Consider the following 21,880-nt stretch of genomic DNA (forward strand, 5'->3'; position numbering starts at 1 on the left):
AATATGTTATATTCTATGGTCTGTCATTATATTCCATTCATTTGATTAAAAATTCGATATGAACTGAATTGTAATTTATTGTGAATATTTGCAGTGTCTAAAATCAGTATTTTCTTTTTAAACGGCACCAGGCAGATAGCGAGAATTCGAAAAATTTTGAAGAGCGCCACCTTACAGAACTCTGGTGAAGCAGAACACCAAAGCAACGGGTGGGTCTCTCAAAAAGTCTGAAACAAAATCGAATCAGTAAACACACCAGGGATTCTATGCATCTTAGGTATATCTTCAATGAATGCAGTAGATCATTACCATAGCAACCAAAAAAACGGCTGACAGTTCATATGAAATAAATATCATATATTTCACACAATATAATATATAATACATTCATGATAATATAGTAAAATTGTGGATTTGAAAATATATCACAAGCCGACAACGTAATCTAATCATGTTGGTGACATGTAAAAATTGCGTATATTCCCTCTATGTCTATTACTCTATGATACCACTGGATTCAATACAGCTCAACATCCATTATAAACTAGAACAAACGTTCTTCCTCTAATCGAACTAACAAACTCCATCCAAACTGCCAGCCAATATCGAACAAAACATTGAACCTAATATTTCTCCCCAAACGAACGTGATGTCATAACAACGAAATCAACAAACCTCTCAATTCCCCTTAGTAGGCGATCGGCAACTGACATGTTGATATGTCAGAAAGACAGCCGTTCTTTTCCTCTTTCATTGTTCACGAATTTGGCTGAATAAACACTTCCAAGATGTTGAGTCTCGATCTTATGACTGATAGGGACAGGAAAGAGGCTGCGGCCATCGACAGGAGGAGACGTATGGAGGAAGCTCGAATGAAGAGGATATTTGACCCGAAAACGAGGTTGTTTGGGGTATGTAGATATATTGAATTATTTATTGATCCTATCAGATATGCATTACAGCCCTGTGGCGGCTTATATTGAATGGAGTATGTTTCATATCATCCAAAATGTTATGAATACCTTGCATTCCTTTGTTGCTCTTTGAGGTATTCGTCTGAAATGCTACTAGAAATTTCGAGAATGTTCTAGTTCACTCTGTCAACGTAGGTGCTCATAGAATTGATTACTAAATATTTGACAGGTGAAAGTGATAATGAAAAGCCTAATGAATTCATGAATAAGTCCCAAGTACAGTTGGAGATTGAATGATTTGAAAAATCGATGAAACATTTTGAATAACATCTAAATCTTAGGATGAATTTTGAAAACAATGTAATGATCAACAGGTAAAGCTCATTTCTCTTCAACTAGGTCCTTTGATACAAATGTTATTCCATTAGTTGTGGTTTCATGTTTGTAAACTGAACTTTGTTAATATTCTGAGAATATCAAAAAATTTTGGCGAAAACTGAGGTAGAATTGCTCGTTTCAATTGGTTTTCAATTTCAAAAGGTATTCCATTTAAGACGAAAATGATTCAATGAAAGTTCACAATATGTTTTGATAAGTATATGTATCTTGCTAGATATGCATGAAAACTCTGAAGCTAGTACTGAATAAAGTATGTTTTTCTATAGCTTGATTTTTCGTTTTTCGTAAGCATTTTCTGAAAAAATATAGGATCTTCAAATATTCAATTAGAATTAAATATAACAGAATGCATTATTTTTATCATTTCATCATTTGTCATCAGAGTTCAGTAGGTTATGCCATTCAATATTGGAAAGATACACGCTTCAAGTACGTTGAAATTATTACTTTTTGGCAGTGATTAAATTATTTTTATTCAATTTTTTCATAAAAAATTCAGCTTTGGTTTCTTCAGAATTGTGTGTCACTCGATCCATAATGCCATTCAAATTTTTTAAGGGGATAGCTACCTTTCTTAAGAGGATGATCGTATATCCACGACTTTGCAATCTTGAAATGTCCTCCAAAATAGGCTTTTCCGTTTTCTCTCTCCCTTCCTTAGGCGTTTTTCGAAATAAAAATTGACCCCTGTAGGCTGAACCGTCTTATGTGGCCACTCTAGGTATAAGAGATCCTCGAGATGTCTTCAGTGAGCATCGAATTTGGGACACCATGTACAGGGTGGGCCAAATAGGATACTTTTGAATGGGAAGTCCTATTTCTACACTGCGCAAAAAAATTAACGCACATTCTGAAAATCTCAATTTTAATGAAAGTTAACTCTACATTGACTTTATAACTTATTTTTATGTTCTCTCGGGAAGGTTTTGAACGAAACAAGACACATTAAATGGAAGAAAAATTCAGGATTTCAACGAATCTTATGTGAAAGAAGAGAAATAAACAATCTGCAAAATACTGGAATGCTGATAAGTGATTTAATACTTGGTATTTCCACCCCTTGCGTTAATTACAGCTCGGCAACGACGGTTCATACTCAAAATGTTCTGATCTAATCCTTCCCAGATTTCTCTCAGTTGGATTCCTAAGTCATTAAGAGTAGCTGGATGATTTTCTGAATTTCTATTGAGGTTGTCCCAAACCTGCTCAATCGGATTGAGATCTGGACTTCTTGCTGGCCATTCCATTCGAGAGACTTCAACCTCTTCAAGGTACTCCTGAACGATGCGCGCACGATGGGGTCTGGCGTTATCGTCCATAAAAATGAAATTTTCAACAATGTATGGGGCAAATGGCACTACATGTTCTTCAAGAATGTTCCTTATATACCTATCAGCATTCTTAGCTCCATTATCAACGACCACTAGGTCTGTGCAAGCAGTCAAAGATATTCCACCCCATACCATAATCGATACTCCCCCGGAAATCGATATCAGTTTTCGACTATCTAGTATAGAAACAGGACCCTCATTCAAAACTGTCCAATTTGGCATATCCTTTAAAATGAAGCCTAATGAATGAATCTAAGAAGAATCAATTCACATCATGTAAACCTGCATCGTAAATTTTCACAATATTTTGTTTTTCTAGATCGACTATGAAGCTCTCGACAAGCAGATAGCGGAGAAGAAGAGGAACGAGGACGAGCGGAAACGCATAGAGCAGATAATGGACCAGCAAATGGTGAAAAACGACGAGATCGCTCTGGCTTACGAGAGGAAGGAGAAGCAGGTAACTTCGTTATCGGCCACGGTCTATTTTTCAGGATGACTCCGTTATCTGGGCGCACGTAGTCTCGACGTCATTATTATGCCATCTAGGAGGTTCATTGCTCATTCGCTTTCGCGGCAATCACGACGCCGATCGAGAAATATGAATGATAGGGGTGTCACTGAAAGTCTTCGTCTTCGATCTTTCGATGATCGTTTTTTCTGCAGGGGATTTTGGGGTGTCGAATAGAAAATTAAAGTCTTTTCATATTAAACCATGGGCCACCAATATGAAACGCTGCAGCTGATCCAGAAAAATTAACCTGTCACAATGTTTCCATTGACTGCTGCCAGGTCCTTCATTTGCAGAGAACAAAAAATAAGTGTACAGTGCATCCCATTTTGGGTGAGACAGCCAGGTTTCTCGCTTGTTATTTAAGATAGAGCCTTGCTGTTTTCACGTTCCTGTCCTACTTTTTCGTGAAACTCAAGTTGGTCTAATCAGATTTTTCACAACTGTTTCCGTTCAAGAGATGCAGGGCGATTTTGGAAATTGATAGTTTTAGGACCTCTCCTTTATCTCCGAAGTTAGTAGAAATAATGCTGAGGTAAAACTACATCTGAATCAGAATTCTGCGTAGAATGCAGTGGCGTACTCGATTTTTTTTTTGGGGTATGGTTTTGAAGATTCAACACAAACCTATATTTTTTTCAATGGAACACCCTATATATCATAACTTCGTTGATCAATGACCCAATCAGCCAAGATACGGCGTTGCTAGTGATTGACCGGCTTGAGTTTTTGTGTTAATTGAACTTTAAAAGCCTTGAGACCTAAGTCTTCATGCAAACTACCGTGTAATGTCGTTTTTGGGAATGCCTAATTAGCAAGATCGACGAGGAATCGAGAAAACAGAATTTTTGTCGAGCTTACGAGCTCCACCATCACTATTCTCAGTGGTTCTTGAGCGACGCACACAGTTTCGATTCTTCACATAACTAACTTGCCTCAAAAACTCAAATTGGTCGACTATTTTCATTATTGCTGGCCGAGAAGGTGCTTCACAATGACTCAAAAGTGCTTTAGTTTTGCGAACGTTGAATGCTAAATTTTCATCATTTTGCTGTGAATTTTAAATTTTAATTCGTTGTTAAAGCAGATAGCGGGCTATTCAAAACGAAACCTCTTATTGGAACACTCTGTAGTATGTATACCTCATAGTAGCTCATAGCGAACTCCTACGTTTTATAGCCTTGGCCAACAATTTATGTTGTCGTGCGGGAAAGTATCGCTTTCACTTCTAGATTCATCATATAGTATTTCCTTCAACCAAACGTTGCGTACAAACTTTTCTCATCTCGAAATACTCAAACCTGTTCAAACTCTTTCGAAAATCCACCAAACAATCGCGATGACATTTTCTAATTCCAAAAAGGTTCATTACACGTTGTTCCCGTCCACCATTAATAACCGTACTAGTGGCTTAATGATCTCGTTACAGAACTTCTGGCACGAAAGAAAGTCAATCAGCAACTCCCTTCGGCCACTTTCCCGGGCGTAAGAAGAAAGAGACCAGCGAGAGCGTAGACGGCTAAATCTGAAAATAATAAAGTTCGGAAGGGAATTAAAAATGACGCGGTCCCGGGAGAAAAATTCACTCTTTCGTTTAACGATCAAGGGCGGCCGTTCCACGGCACGTTATTTTCGATGTCCCGGAGCTGCCGAAATTAAATTAGAAAGTTTCCTTGTCCCATAAAAAGACGCGGGCGATGGTTAGTCATGAGGTCCCGACGTCGGAGAGTGGCTTTCTCTGGGGCGGACGGGCGCCACCAGTGGCGTGCAAATGGGGGAAGAAGTGCATAATGATGAGTTTCTCAATTGAATCATAGGTGTTGGAGAAGTATTCATACGTTTCATCAGTATCCCAGTTGGTTTATCGTTATAAAGGGTGTTTTTTTTAGAGCTATAGAACTTTAAATTGCAATAAAACAACGATGGATTATTCGATTGACATGAATTTTAATTATACGCAAGATAATCTTGTGGCATTACATTTTAAATATGATGTCTGGCATATGACTGCCACGGCTGGCTCGGATGTAGTCCAATCTGGACGTCCAATTTTCGATGACTTTTTCCAACATTTGTGGCCGTATATCGTCAATAACACGGCGAATGTTGTCTTCCAAATGGTCAAGGGTTTGTGGCTTATCGGCATAGACCAATGACTTTACATGGCCCCACAGAAAGTAGTCTAGCGTTGTTAAATCACAAGATCTTGATGGTGGCCAATTCACAGGTCCAAAACGTGAAATTAGGCGGTCACCGAACGTGTCTTTCAATAAATCGATTGTGACACGAGCTGTGTGACATGTTGCGCCGTCTTGTTGGAACCACAGCTCCTGGACATCATGGTTGTTCAATTCAGGAATGAAAAAGTTAGTAATCATGGCTCTATACCGATCGCCATTGACTGTAACGTTCTGGCCATCATCGTTTTTGAAGAAGTACGGACCAATGATTCCACTAGCCCATAAAGCGCACCAAACAGTCAGTTTTTCTGGATGTAACGGTGTTTCGACATACATTTGAGGATTAGCTCCACTCCAAATGCGGCAGTTTTGTTTGTTGACGTAGCCATTCAACCAGAAGTGCGCTTCATCGCTAAACAAAATAAAATGGACGTAGTGCGCTATACGTATTCCGCACAGAACCATTATTTTCGAAATAAAAAAAAACACTCGTTATATCCTATACTACCTAAGAGAAACTATACCTGGTAACTTGAAAATTAGGAATGTCCTGACGTGAATTCAGGAGTTTATGCACGCTCTTTATACTCGTATTTATGTCAGTTTTTATGAAAATTGCATCAATATATTCAATTTACAATTCGGAAGATACATAGGCGTCAACTTTGCTTCCGCCGTTTTTTCCGAATTTCGAGGCTATAACTATAAAACAACACACTCAAATTGCTTGAATTCACTTTAAAAATGGTAGAAATTTTGCAGTCACAGTCAGCAAAACCAAAGCACTTGGGTCGTCGTGAAGCACCTTCTCGGCCAGCCATAGCAGAATTGTTTCATTTGGGTTTCAGATAACTCACTTCATATTCCTGATATATTAAAATTGGACAAAAAAAATTTATGATCTTCTGATAATACGATTTTGTAGGATTCATTTTGCTATATAACTGATTTCCAAATTGCATTCTGATCGAATCGATGTTTCCAAATTCATTTAAGAAATTTCTCCCATTAACGAAATTAATAGAGGGGACCCTGAATCTATTCGAAATTAGAAAATCTCTGGCGATGGTATTCAAGAGTTAATCTATTTTGTCGTCAAATTCTTCATCATGAGTAAAACCCATTAGTTTGAATCCAGTATCGGCCCAAAGTTCTAAAATAACAGATATTTAGTTGAATCGCGCAAAAATTATCCAGGGTAGTTGCATCTAACCGTCCCCCGTCTACGCCCCTGGACTCTAACGAAATTTAGTAGCCACGGTATTCGGCCAGAAGGACAAGTTTGTAAGTATAATGTCCTCTGCAGCTCCTGATGAACATTCGAACAATGCCTTTAATGGACTTTGCTGTCACAAGCCGGTAGCTTTTCAGTATATTTCCTGTTAGGACACGTTTGAGGTTATGGTGGTACATTATCCCTCGAATTTCGTTTCATGTCGCTTCCTTTCTGGTTATGAAAACTTCATTGCAATTCAATGGATGGGGTATCAGGAGCGAATTTAATTAACTCCATAGTTTTAGCAAGAGATAACACATCGGAAAAGTCTAGGGATATTTGTAGAATACAAAGTCATACAAGCCTCGAAAGAAACTTCGTTTGAACTGTACTTCTAACGTATTGATGAGTTAATTAGCTCTGTTTTGAATAAGCCTTTCGTTCGAAAACATGTGAAAAATACAATGAAAAAATTGACGAACAAGATAAATGGAAATAATAAATCCTAAATACTCTGTAGGTATTTCAATTCAACTCAATCTTCTTCAATAGTGGTTCCATTGAAAATATTGTGTTTTACTATGGCACGATGACATTTGTCTTTAGACGAGATGAACCGAGCAGTAGGCTTTCTTCAAGCTGGTCTGCGACAATGGACTAGTATAGTGATGTTGATAATACTATATTTGACACGATAAAATTAAAATATAGAGCAGAACTGATGAATCAGTGAAAAAATTTTGAAAATCCATCAATAAATGACTGAGAAATAGATTATTTAAATTTATGTATTTTAGCGCGGAACGTCTTTGGTCTCCGACTCGTCTGTGACGTCACGCCACTTGCCTGTGATCGCTACACCATAAATTACGTTCAAATACTTAGCCGCGCCAAGGCTCTCGCGCCGTTTATAGTTGTACAGTGTAGTTTTAACTCGAGTTTTGTTTTTATGTCACCATAATGGAAGAAGGCTTCGTGAAAGGACAAAGTGACAATTTGCCTAAAAAAGATATATTCGTAGTGATGGAGTTTTTTTCTTCAAATCCATCTTATGTCAGTGCTGAAATAAAAGGAGTTAAAATTTTCAAATAAGTATCTACTTTTGAGTTAGCTTCATCATGGTTCAACTTATAACGATGATTTATTTAAAAAACGTTTCATAAACAGTTTGTAGTTGAGTACTGGTTGTTGAAGTCTATCCATTATCAATGGCAAAACATATTTATGTGAGGAGTAAAAAGTAAAAAGAGAAAAAAGTAATGTGAGTAAAATGATCTTCACACACATATGAAGTAGTTTTAGGTCCAATTAAGTCACGCCTCATAAATTTGCACCACTTCTTTCTTTGATTCATGTCATTTGGTACATGAAAAAACAATTTATTGGGGTTTTTAATTATCGTGCTTGCACACATAGGCACAATACAATATTTGTAGGATTTTTTTTTATTTCAGCCATCGTGTAACGAACAAAACACAACACGAACGGCACAAGTGATTGTACACCAATGAATTCGTAAGGATTCTGCGAATACCAGTCGCCTCGTGTAAGTGGCGTGACGTCACACACTAGACGCTGCGTACTATGAAATTATTCTTCCAAGCGCAACTTCAAAGTCCCATAACTTTTTCATTTCTAGAGATAATTCAATGATTCTTCCACATTTTTGTTTCATTTTTTCTTAAATTTTTAGAATTAATCCTTAACAAAAAAATGAAAACTAGTCCATTGGTCTCCGCGCTGTCTATATCTCCACTGATCTATTTGTTCAACATCATACAATAGATCCATCAATTACATTTGTACTGGCTGCACCAATTCGAGTTAATTCGAGAATCGAACTTATTATATCATTAGCTCAACAAAATTCGAATTGAGTCGAGGTGGTGCTGCCAGTCGAGTACGCTATTACATTAATTCAGAGAAATAAATATGTTCAGGAGTCGAGAATACCAAAACGTGTGACATTCGGAAAGTACGTAGACGTTTTGAAAAATCACTCGTCGAGAATATGGCCCCTGACTTGTTATTTCGGTGGAAATGAAATACTTCGTTCGCTCCCGAAGTAGGACGAAGAATTTTCAAAACATCCTCGTTACATTCCGAATGAGCGATGTGTCCGAAAAGAAACCCGAAGACGCTGTGTCCAACTGATAGGTTTTTTCGAATGCGGCCGTGAAGTTTCGCCCCACTGCTGACTAACAATTTATGGATTCCTATTTGCAGGAGCGGGCCAAGCTGCTTCAGGAAATAAACAGCTTTCGTAAAGTTTATCAACGTTTCGAAGACAGAAGGGAGTTCGACATAAACGACCCGCAAGGGATAAAGAAGGATATCCCCGCTCGTATCCACGATGACGACCCCAGATTAGGTCCGTCTTCTGCTCAGAAGTAAGTAGGTGTTTTCTTTTTCTCCGCGTTATCTCCCGCTTTTAGCAACGGTGGCAGAACGGGCAGCTTGAAATATTGGTCAGCAAATTAAGAAGGAGTATTCGGGGTATCTATGTCATTCCCAACTGGAACTTTTTTGGTGATTCGAAATACGCTGAAAGATATGAGGGAACAATAAAACATTCGTTATTTAACGGGCGTTTTTTTTCGAGGTATATAACTTTAAGTTGGCAATACTGTTCGAGATGGCGACCGATTTAACAGCTGTCGAGTGATTTATTCTCAGTTTGGTTCGGCAATTCATCATGAATTGACTCACGCCTGAACAACGCTTGCAAATAGTGCAATTTCATTTCGAAAATTATGGTTCAGTGCGGAATACGTATCGCGCACTACGTCCATTTCATTTTGTTTAACGATGAAGCGCACTTCTGGTTGAATGGCTACGTCAACAAACAAAACTGCCGCATTTGGAGTGAAGCTAATCCTCAAGTGTATGTCGAAACACCGTTACATCCAGAAAAACTAACTGTTTGGTGCGCTTTATGGGCTGGTGGAATCATTGGTCGGTACTTCTTCAAAAACGATGATGGCCAGAACGTTACAGTCAATGGTGATCGGTATAGAGCCTTGATTACTAACTTTTTCATTCCTGAATTGAACAACCATGATGTCCAGCAGCTGTGGTTCCAACAAGACGGCGCAACATGTCACACAGCTCGTGCCACAATCGATTTATTGAAAGACACGCTAGGCTACTTTCTGTGGGGCTATGTAGAGTCATTGGTCTATGCGGATGAGCCACAAACCCTTGACCATCTGGAAGACAACATTCGCCGTGTTATTGCCGATATACGGCCACAAATGTTGGAAAAATTCATCGAAAATTGGACGTCCAGATTGGACTACATCCGAGCCAGCCTTGGCTGTCATATGCCAGAAATCATATTTAAAATGATAATGCCACAAGATTTTCTTGTGGATAAATGAAATTAATGTCAATCGAATAAGCCATCGTTGTTTTATCGCAATTTAAAGTTCTATAGCTCTAAAAAAACACCCTTCATTTCCAGCGAGCCGTTCAAAACCGCCCGGACTGGCCAATGCAGCCTCCCATTATTCCCGGAAATTCCTCAAATATATTTATAAGTTTCCGGATCACCGTCCCTGCAAAACCGAACTTCGTGTACCCGCGTTTCCTGTTGACTCGCACTCTTTCCCTGATAAATCTGCACCGACCTGATAACTTCTCGTTCTTTATTCGACGAATAAATTTTCCGCAACTTTTCCCCCCTATTGGCATGCTTCGGCGAAGATAAAAAGTTGAGGAGGGGCGCGCCTCGTGGACCGGAACCAGCCCGCATGTTTGAATGTAACGTATTAAAAAGTTTTCCCCGATGGACCGTACGCTCTGTTTTCCGATGGAAACTCCCAGATGGAACTCCGAATACTCCGCGATATTGGATTCGGTTATTTCACGTCCTTGAATAAACATGATGGAGTTCGAATTACAGGGGGTTAGGACCATTGAAATCACGTTCTATACAGGGTGAGTGTGACTTGTGAAGGGTGTTTTTTTTAGAGCTATAGAAGTTTAAATTGCAATAAAACAACGATGGATTATTCGATTGACATGAATTTTATTTATCCGCAAGATAATCTTGTGGCATTACATTTTAAATATGATTTTTGGCATATGACCGCCACAGCTGGCTCGGATGTAGTACAATCTGGACGTCCAATTTTCGATGACTTTTTCCAAAATTTGTGGCCGTAATTCGGCAATAACATGGCGAATGATGTCTTCCAAATGGTCAACGGTTTGTGGCTTATCCGCATAGATCAATGACTTTACATAGCCCCACAGAAAGTAGTCTAGCGGTGTTAAATCTCAAGATTTTGGAGGCCAATTTACAGGACCAAAACGTGAAATTAGGCGGTCACCAAACGTGTCTTTCAATAAATCGATTGTGGCACGAGCTGTGTGACATGTTGCACCGTCTTGTTGGAACCACAGCTCCTGGACATCATGGTTGTTCAATTCAGGAATGAAAAAGTTAGTAATCATGGCTCTATACCGATCACCATTGACTGTAACATTCTGGCCATCATCGTTTTTGAAGAAGTACGGACCAATGATTCCACCAGCCCATAAAGCGCACCAAACAGTCAGTTTTTCTGGATGTAACGGTGTGTCGACATACACTTGAGGATAGCTTCACTCCAAATGCGGCAGTTTTGTTTGTTGACGTAGCCATTCAACCAGAAGTGTGCTTCATCGCTAAACAAAATAAAATGGACGTAGTGCGCGATACGTATTCCGCACAGAACCATTATTTTCGAAATGAAATTGCACTATTTGCAAGCGTTGTTCAGGCGTGAGTCTATTCATAATGAATTGCCAAACCAAACTGAGAATAAATCACTTGACAGCTGTCAAATCGGTCGCCATCTTGAACAGTAATATCAACTCAAAGTTATATACCTCGAAAAATAAACACCCGCTACAACTGCTTGCCAAATTTCACGCTACTGGTTCAGTCGGAAACAAAAAGAAAGTGCATGAAAGAGACAAAGCGAGGGATGTGGCTGTCTTAGGTCATGTAGCAATAGATCCGTCCTTGAGTACTAGGAAATTTTTCGATGAATCTGGTGTTTCACGCCCAAAAATCCTGAGAATCCTGGAACAATATAAATTCTACCCTTCTAAGATACAATTGGTTCAGTAACTGAATAAGGATGAACCTGATCGTCGTCCTAGGGGGCCAAAACTTTTGACGACGTGTGTATTTCAGACGATGTAAATTCTCATTCACAGTTGAAAAAAAAAAATATTGTTTGTATCTCGTGTACAAATTCGTGTTTTCATGGTACATTTGGGAAAAATTTTGAAAATTTACTCTCTCATGTCCCATTAAAAGAAAACCCTCGTTTGACGCTCTCAATACAAAAATAACTATTAATAACAATTTATTGACTTGGTCTTTACTTGATAAGAACCCCTTTATTTAATTTTAAAAACAAATTATTCAGCTATTTGAAATGTGATAAATCTGACAAAGCTACTGAATAGCAAAACAATTTTTATTTACGAGTACATAATGACTGGAAAAATTGGAAATTAACAGAAAGACCCCCTAATCGAAATCTTGCTCACGTCGACAGCCAGTAAGAAGGTGTCGACGTAGACGAACACCGAAAGTCACCCCTCTAATTGTGCGAAAACACGTTAGACAATAGCCGAAGGGTAAATTAGTCCTGCACGTTTTCAGGTTCGAGGGGGAGGACCTGGTCAGCGCGCAAAGGTTGCGTATCCAGCGGGAACAGATTAAATCGTGGCTGGATCAGCAGATGCAGGAGAAGGAGGCGGCCCAGAAGGAGCAAAAAGCGGCCGAGGAGGCCTACAAGGCGGCCATGGTGGCCAGAGACGAGAGGGCGCTGCAGCTGGAACGGATGGAGATGGAGTGCCGCAAGAGGCTGTACGAGGCCAACCGGAAGTTCAACGCGGCGCTGGTGAGTGACAGAAATATATTCATTTATTTATTTAACCATAAACGGACTATCTATTTCAGAAATATAATGAATTATAGAATAAAAATTAACAGAAATTCTTCGGAAAAATAATCAAGCAGAAATGAAATCTTAACCAAAAAAGCGTACAAAATAATGAAACACTTAAAAAAAACGCTTCTTGTAATGAAGCCAAAACTGGTTGTGTTTTGCGGCTTATTGCACCATTTTGCTGGATCCACATCTATTCCAATTCCGTATCATTTATTCTAGCCCAAAAAAAATTGGTAATCATTTGGCTATAGCTATAGGAATTGACAGATTGACTGACACTTTCTTCATTTTCAAAGAAGTACGAGTGAATCATTCCACCAGAGCAACTTATTGTGGATTTTGTGGATCTCTCAATAGTAACATAAGAACTTTCACAGTCCCATTATGCCACACTTCAGCTTGTTTATTTAGCCACCAAGTCAAAAATCGTCATTCAAACGTTGTTATTCAAGCACGCAATGGTTATAATGTTCTACGCATTCCATCGTCAGCTGGCTTTAGTTTTTATGTCAACTGAACCTTATAAAGATGAAGATGCAAATCCAGATGCAAAATACGCCATAGTGTGTCATAAGAAAAAGCTCAAATTGGTGGTGAACATGTCTTTAGTGAGTCTCGAGCTATATTTGAAAGTGCGCCCTATCGCTGGGGATTTCCTTGGTTCGTCCAGAGATCACTGGTGGAATTATCAGTTTGGCAACCCAGTAATCTCTGGCAAATACACCTTTCCGCTTCATCGTCAAGAGGTGACTCTGCTGTAGTTCTGTACCGTTCTGCACAAAGAACACACTTCTTATAGAGTGAATCAACGTTTCATATTATATCAAAATATATTGAAATAAATACCTAAATATATCAGAAATTCAGGAAACAAACTTCAAGCGCGCCAAACGACGTGAAACAACCGATGACACTTCAATAGCAAAAGTTGCCAAACCTTGGATTCCAGCAGGTAGATACAAAAAATAATAAATATTCTGCTCATAAATTCGACAATTAGCAAAAATATCGGATTCCAAATATTCAAATTTGCATATTTAATCGAGAATCACTCAAATAAATATATTTCATTCAATATAATATACATCCGTAATGATATAGTAAAATTATGGATTTGAGAATATATCACAATCGACAACGTAATCTAACTATGTTGAGGACATGTAAATATTGCGTATACTTCCTCTGTCTATGTTTATTACTCTATGATCTAATCTCACGTAAACAGCTTTTCTTATTCGAATTTTGGATTCTTCACATCCCTAAACGTAAAATGTAAAAATTTGATAGGAGGTAAAATATGTTTTTCTTCACCAGATTCAAAAGTTCATTTTCGGGAATAATAAACCAACACAATCATAGGAGTCATAAGAGAAAGTTTTAGTAAAACAGTATAATTTCGTATAATATGAAAACATATTCAGGGTTTAATAAAAAACAAAATTTTCAATAGAAATGTAATAAAATATATAGTCAAACTTGGAAGAAATTAATATATTGACAGTATTTATCTTGTTGACTTGTTGCACTGATCGAAGTAAGCTGCTGTCGGTCGATTGGCATATACGACTTGCTCCAAATACTTGGTCTTCAATTTCTGTTCCTCGGCCATTTTCAAATTGTCCTCTGCTAGGGCTCTTAAACGTTCCCTGAAATACTCAGAATTATAGCTACTGGCAACAGTGGTAACATGAGAATTATAAAGGTTCTGAAAGACTTAACAACTAAACAAGTTGAATTGAAGTGGATTCATGAAAAAAAATTCATTCAACAGAATCTTGAATTGAAAAAAATATCTTATTTAAAAATTGCTAACAATCCCTCTATCTATGTTTATTACTCTATGGGGCCGCACTAGAGTGTAGCGCGAAGCTCATAACGCCACCTCCCGGTCAGACAGAGGCACCACATGTCCATATCAGCGTATCTGAATCAAACTCAAACTCAATAAACATGTTCATATCAGCGCATTCGAATCAGATGTAAATTTGACATCTAACATTTAAATGGAGCGCAAAAGATCGCAACCAAATGTTAAATTCGTCGTTAGTCATCCGTGTTCCCAATTATATCGATCGTCACAATAGAATCCGGGACACGATTTCGAATGTTGGGTGGCAATTAAGTATTGCGAACTAGTTGTCAAGTTGTCGAAAGTTATAATGGGGAACTTGGTCGGGAATAGCGAATCGTCGGTCCCCTTCCTCGATGAATCGCAGTTCGGCTCGTTGGCTGAAATTAGTCCCGATGGCCACTTAATGACTGCGTCCGGGACAGAATTTATTCTGTGGCTCGAGCAACCGCCAAGAGACGCTGGATGGCTGGATCGCAGATGAATAACAACGACTTTGGAATGTTTTCGATCTGGACCATAGAGTAATAATCATAGATAGAGGGCGTAAACGTAATTTTTCATGTCCCCAACATGGTTAGAATACGTTGTCAGATTGTGATATATTTTCAAATCAACAATTTTACTATATCGTTATGAATGTATATTATATTGAATGAAATATATTCATTTGAGTTGTTCCCGATTAAATATGCCCAGGGAAACTATTGTTACACAGAGGCATCCTACAACGGGAACCTCTAGGCTCTAGAGCCATCTTGGTAATACAGTTATAATTTTACCGTAACTATAAAGTGCATCCACAGTGTAACTCTTGAAACACGTCGCCATCGCCATCGTACAGACCTAGTGCGTTTGGTCCTCCAAGTATTTATTTCGTCTTCGTCAACCAGACTCTCATGGACATACCACATACTTGTTCATTTCATTTCTATTCGTGAAACCGCACTAACCCCTCATTTTAATGTAAGACTTTGGAGAATACATTTATTTCAAACCTCTTGTTTAGTTATTAATGCTAAATCCCCTTACAATGTTGTGAAGGATCAAATAAAGAATTATATATTTCCTTTCAGAATTGTATTCCGAATATTCAATAGAATTTAAAAATAATACACTCTTCTTTAAGGCAGCGGAAAAAGACTTCGAAAAGAAGGTGCTTATGAAGCAGACGACGGAAGACAACTTCGCCGAGATCTACAACACCATGACCAGCGACATGATGGCGGAGAACCCGGAAATAGCAATCAGCAACCTTGGCCCAGGCAGGAAGATCTCCTCTCAGTACAAGGGCATGTCGAGGGAGGAAATGGAGCAGATAAGGCATGACCAGCTGGCTCAAATAGAAGAAAAAAAGGTAAAATAAAACACTTAGACCTAAATACAACTGCATAAGCATGCAGCTACAGATACGCAGAGATTTTCCTGGATAGGTTGCGATTTGACAGGCCGTGTGATTGATATGGAATAGTGTTATAATCACAGATTGATCTGGCCGTTTGACTCGTGTGTTACCCATACATCAAGATTCTTCTTGAGAACAGCCTAACGCAAATTTTATTCCAAAGGGTTTTTCTCTTTAGCTCTTTGGTAATCGAAACAGTGCTTATATGACGGTCGAACTCATCAATGTCCATGATTTTATTGACATTTCCGACAATTGGCCTTCCAGTACGTGGTGCATCTTTGGCATCAAAATTACCGAAACGGAATCGACAAAACCAAAATTGTGCGTGATTGGCTGTTACAGTATCATAAATACTACCATAAATACTATTTACATTTTCAGCCGCCTGGCTTGAATTTTCGCCTGCATCGAAGGAAAACTGTGAAATATAGCGTATTTTCTCTTTGCTAGTGTCCATCTTTGACGCGCACTCAAAATAATCTGAGTCATCTAATCACAAATTTGTCGCGAAAGTTTTTGTAGTACAATATCTCGTCTTTCTAACGCCATCTAGTGGAAGCCGATGCAGATAATAAAAACCATCTATTGGAAAAATAATGGATTTCTTTTTACTACACCTAAGATGGTTATGATTGTGAATTAATTTATTTATTCAATTTATTCATCAAAACTTGCTTACATGTAGGATCCAGTTATTGTTCCCTGTAAATAATTGAGATGGTCAACAGGATGGAGACCTATTAGTTCCTTCAAGTGTCGAGGGCCTGACAGTTTCAATGAATTTACAGGGAATGAATTGTTATTTTACATATAATGTAAAAAGGATGTGTTATTCTTCGAGGTGTCGAAGATATGTCATGGAGTTGTAAATCTTGAAGAGATTTACTGGGAGGTTTGGGAAAGTTCGAAGACAACACGGTTGTACCAGATGTGTCACATCTGTGTATCGGGTTCTAGTCCTTCGAGAATATTCGATTTCCAGGAATCCGCGAAGATCTTTGTGAGCGGTACGGCAAAACTCTTATTGGACTAGGGGATGGTACTTTCCCTAAGGGTGTGGTCAAGCCGAAAGAAGGGAGGTCGATGTTCGAGACAGGGGACGAAGAAAGTTCCAATCGGCGGGGAGACAGTCCAAATTAAGCCGAAGACGGGTACAGTTCAACTTAAGCCGAAGACGAGTCAAGTTCGGTCAGTCAACTTAAGACGAAAAGACGGTTCGCGGACTTAATTAAGACGAGACGACCGAAAACTTGAAGTACGACGAAGACGTGATAAACGAAGACGTTTCGAGTAATCAACAAACGAGTTAAAGACGAAATTCAGTACCGTAGTGAGAAACTTGTAATTAAGACGTAATTAGGATCTTCTCAATACTGAGTGTGTACTGTATAATTGTGGCTTTGTAAATAGATGTAAATAATTCAAAGGAGTTCAATTATTACAAATCCAACAAAGTCACGGAGAAAAAGACGAAAGGCCAGGTAATCGAATCATACCTCTAGACGATCGATTAACCAAGCCTACATTTATTCAATTTATTCATCAAAAATTGCTTACATTACAATAAATTTTTCTGTTTTTACGAAAAATCTATATAAGGCAGTTGTACGAATTGAAAGACGCACTTTCCTTTAAAAATACAACATTATTAATCGAAGTAACGCTTCTTCCCCCACCTCAACCCGAATTCGCGTGCAGAAAAACAGCATGTGTCGTTAGGAGAGCGCACACATATCGCAATTAACAAGCCAAACATATTTCCTCGAGGGCCGGCTCAAATATTTACCCGGGAATAATGACCGAAAAGGGTGCAGATCTCGTGTGACTCGTGACCCTTCCGCGCGCGTCATCCGTAATTATCTCGGGGTGGATTTTCCGACCCCCTCCCCGAAGCGCCGATGGTGATTTTCTCTTTTCTCCACTACACCTACACATCTCTCCGTTTTCCAGAGGCAGAAGGCGGCCGAGAAGCGAGCGGACCGTGAGTTCGACGATTACCTGAACGGGACGCAGAAGACGATAGCGCTAATGGACCTGGACCTCAGGAGGAAGGAGAAGTAAGTAGGAGGGCTGGTGGGGAATAAGGCCCGTTTCCCACGTGTTTGCGCTTCGATTCGGGTGGGTCGATCGATTGATTCGATGTGTGTTCTAGCCTAAATAGTGAGGTTAAGAGGAAAAACAACCACGTGCCATTCCCGTGATCTGTCAATATTTGCTCGAAGGAGGAGGAGGGACAAAAATAATGTGCGTTGTTGCAGCCAGGACTGGCAAACCGGACATTTTGCCGAGGCGCTGACAGTTAATACAGCAAGACATATTTTTTGACACATAAATGTTTTCATAGTGAAAATACTACTCTATGTGAAGGGTGTTTTTTTTTAGAGCTATAGTACTTTAAATTGCAATAAAACTACGATGGATTATTCGATTGACATGAATTTCATTTATCCGCAAAATAATCTCGTGGCATTACATTTTAAATATGATTTCTGGCATATGAACGCCACGGCTGGCTCGGATGTAGTCCAATTTGGACGTCCAATTTTCGATGACTTTTTCCAACATTTGTGGCCGTATATCGGCAATAACACAGCGAATGTTGTCTTCCAAATAGTCAAAGGTTTGTGGCTTATCCGCATAGACCATCCGCTATACCGATCATCATTGACTGTAACGTTCTGGCCATCATCGTTTTTGAAGAAGTACGGACCAATGATTCCACCAGCCCATAAAGCGCACCAAACAGTCAGTTTTTCTGGATGTAACGGTGTTTCGACATACACTTGAGGATTAGCTTCACTCCAAATGCGGCAGTTTCGTTTGTTGACGTAGCCATTCAACCAGAAGTGATAAAAGATAAAATGGACGTAGTGCGCGATACGTATTCCGCACAGAACCATTATTTTCGAAATAAAATTGCACTATTTGCAAACGTTGTTCAGGCGTGAGTCTATTCATGATGAATTGCTAAACAAAACTGAGAATAAATCACTTGACAGCTGTTAAATCGGTCGCCATCTTGAACAGTACCTACTGCCAACTTATATACCTGGAAAAAAAACACCCGTTAGAATTGACTGAAATATTAAAAAATATACGTTCTAATTTGAAAATCTTGATTTTTAATGAATTTGAATTGTCCAAATTCATGACCTTCTGATAAACACTCTGTACATGTATCGTCCAAACTGCAAACAGTCACATAATACTACGTAATGATGCAATAATATACTGGCTGTGCCATTTGAAATGAGAAAATAGTAGTCTTTTTCCGGTATAAGCGGAAGATGTAGAGGTCTGAAAATATTTCAGGGAGAAAGATGATTGTCTCAAACCACATCATGCAAAATTGTGTTCAGTTTTCCATAAACTCCTTATAGGTCATCGCGGTGATTCACCCTGTATATTTTACCGAATTTTCACAATATATTATTATAACAATAGCAACAATACCGTCCACAAAAGAACAAGTAACGAATGAAACAGTACACGTGTGAAACGGGTCTAAGGGAACTTCACGCGCGATTTTACTTAATCCCTGCCTGATGGAGGCGATTACGCGGTATAGGAGATTACCGCTGGAAAATCCGGGAGGCGTCAAGTCGAAATTTCTACGAAGACGACGCTCAAAATGCGGCATTTGCCGTTGCGGTACTTTTAGCCAAGCCATTGTCTGAATTCACTCGAATGGATAATTATGTAACCGCCGAGTGGAGAAAGGGTTCAATTCGAAGAGAAAATATCGGGTGAAAAGGTTTCTGATTTTCTTCTAAAGGTACCATACAACCTGAGATTTGCCCGAAGACAACTTATTGTTTTTGAGTGATTAAAAGCAACGACCCTATGCTTCAGAGCTTATACAGGGTGATTCTATGATTCTTATGATATGTCAGAAGATATTCCTTCATTCTTTCAGTCAATTCTACATATAAAGGGTGTTTTTTTAGAGCTATAGAACTTTACATTGCAATAAAACAACGATGGATTATTCGATTGACATGAATTTTATTTATCCGCAAGATAATCCAAAGGTCCAAAAATTTCTAATTTAGTTATCGTAACATCGAATTTTATTTTCTTTCTTTATTTCAGTTAAAGTGTTTGCTTGAGTAACCCCCCTCTTTCTAATGGGTGTTTTTTTTCGAGTTATATAACTTTAACTTGGCATTACTGTTCAAGATGGCCACCGATTTAACAGCTGGCAAGTGATTTATTCTCAGTTTGGTTGGGCAATTCATCATAAATAAACTCGCGTCTGAACAACGCTTGCAAATAGTAAAAATGGGCCCAAAATGAGATTGCCGTTGTTCCCGATTTTCATAAGCGAATTTTGTTTAGCGATGAAGCGCACTTCTGGTTGAATGGCTACGTCAACAAACAAAACTGCCGCATTTGGAGTGGAGCTTATCCTCAAGTGTATGTCGAAACACCGTTACATCCAGAAAAACTGACTGTTTGGTGCGCTTTATGGGCTGGTGGAATCATTGGTCCGTACTTCTTCAAAAACGATGATGGCCAGAACGTTACACTCAATGGTGATCGGTATAGAGTCATGATTACTAACTTTTTCATTCCTGAATTGAACAACCATGAAGTCCAGTAGCTGTGGTTCCAACAAGACGACGTAACATGTCACACAGCTCGTGCCACAATGGATTTATTGAAAGATACGTTTGGTGACCGCCTAATTTCACGTTTTGGACCTGTGAATTGGCCTCCAAGATCTTGTGATTTAACACCGCTAGACTACTTTCTGTGGGGCTATGTGTAATCATTGGTCTATGCTATGCGGATAAGCCACAAACCCTTGACCATTTGGAAGACAACATTCGCCGTGTTTTTGCCGATGTACGGCCCAAAATGTTGGAAAAAGTCATCGAAAATTGGACGTCCAGATTGGACTACATCTTAGCCAGCCGTGGCGGTCATATGCCAGAAATCATATTCAAAATGTAAAAGATTATCTTGCGGATAAATAAAATTCATGTCAATCGAATAATCCATCGTTGTTTTATTGCAATTAAAGTTCTATAGCTCTAAAAAAACACCCTTTACTTTTGATTCTTATCTGGAAAAAAGTCATTCAATTCAGCTTCATTCACATTCTAGGTATATTAATTCAAACTGAGTAGAACAAGTCTCCATAAAAATACATATTGTTATTTTTACCACATCGTCAATTTTTTATTCGAAAAATATCGTTTGACTAAACATTTGTATCAATAAACCCGTGTTAACAAACAGAGCACACGAACAGCTATTAAGTAAAGGAGCCAATGTTTGCCAAACGAGGATTGTTCAATCCTTGGTAAACAGTTCTCCAGACTAATATAAGCCTGTCTTATGGCAGATAAATATTTTCAACAGGTTGCTACAGAGACGATTTGAGAGTGTATTTAAAGTAGAAATACAACTACTTTTTTTGAACAAATCCAGAAAAATTTGCGGATATTGTGCAATCTTTACAACGAAGTCTTCCTTTTGATACGTCCATTCCTATGAAAGCGAAAAATACACTGACTTCTCTTGAAATATATTCAATTTTTATATCAAAATGAAACCTCTTATTGGAAAACCATTTACATATTTAAATCCTCTATCACGAATAACTCATTTGAATTTTATGATTTTCCTACATTTACATCGTCTGAGTAATCAATGGTCTCAAAAAAATAACCTTGATGAATCTTTGAGACGAACAAGAGACAAAATTATGTCTTTTTTGTTGTGGTATTCCCCTTTCTGAATAGGATAATTTTTTCTCCAATTCAAGATTCTGTTGAATGAAATCTTTTTTCATGAATCCACTTCAATTAACCTTGTTTAATTTTTAAGTCTTTCAGAATCTTTATTATTCTCATGTTTCCACTGTTGCCAGTAGCTATAATTCTGAATATTTCAGGGAACGTTTAAGAGCCCTAGCAGAGGACAATTTGAAAATGGCCGAGGAACAGAAATTGAAGACCAAGTATTTGGAGCAAGTGGTATATGCCAATCGACCGACAGCAGCTTACTTCGATCAGTTCAACAAGTCAACAAGATAAATACTGTCAATATATTAATTTCTTCCAAGTTTGACTATATATTTTATTACATTTCTATTGAAAATTTTGTT

At 38.5% G+C, this 21,880-nt stretch overlaps 1 protein-coding gene across 1 annotated transcript; it reads left to right on the forward strand.

Annotated features, from left to right (window-relative positions):
- The first annotated feature begins 697 nt into the window (after positions 1-697).
- Positions 698-21,873, forward strand: LOC123684779 (RIB43A-like with coiled-coils protein 2). The gene is made up of 7 exons (XM_045624228.1): positions 698-911; positions 2,964-3,104; positions 8,778-8,941; positions 12,214-12,454; positions 15,487-15,714; positions 17,716-17,822; positions 21,668-21,873. The coding sequence occupies exons 1-7, from the start codon at positions 789-791 to the stop codon at positions 21,807-21,809; spliced, it is 1,146 nt and encodes a 381-aa protein (XP_045480184.1). The 5' UTR covers positions 698-788; the 3' UTR covers positions 21,810-21,873.
- Positions 21,874-21,880: the final 7 nt, after the last annotated feature.

Source organism: Harmonia axyridis, chromosome 7 (genome assembly GCF_914767665.1).
Source record: "Harmonia axyridis chromosome 7, icHarAxyr1.1, whole genome shotgun sequence".
In the NCBI taxonomy this organism is placed as follows: domain Eukaryota; kingdom Metazoa; phylum Arthropoda; class Insecta; order Coleoptera; family Coccinellidae; genus Harmonia; species Harmonia axyridis.

Bases quoted from the DNA above. Each gene is read 5' to 3' on its own strand.
- LOC123684779 (XM_045624228.1), top strand. From the start codon at position 789: ATGTTGAGTCTCGATCTTATGACTGATAGGGACAGGAAAGAGGCTGCG. The intron at 12,455-15,486 runs GTGAGTGACAGA...CTCTTCTTTAAG, and splicing joins GGAAGTTCAACGCGGCGCTG to GCAGCGGAAAAAGACTTCGA. The intron at 15,715-17,715 runs GTAAAATAAAAC...TCCGTTTTCCAG, and splicing joins CTCAAATAGAAGAAAAAAAG to AGGCAGAAGGCGGCCGAGAA.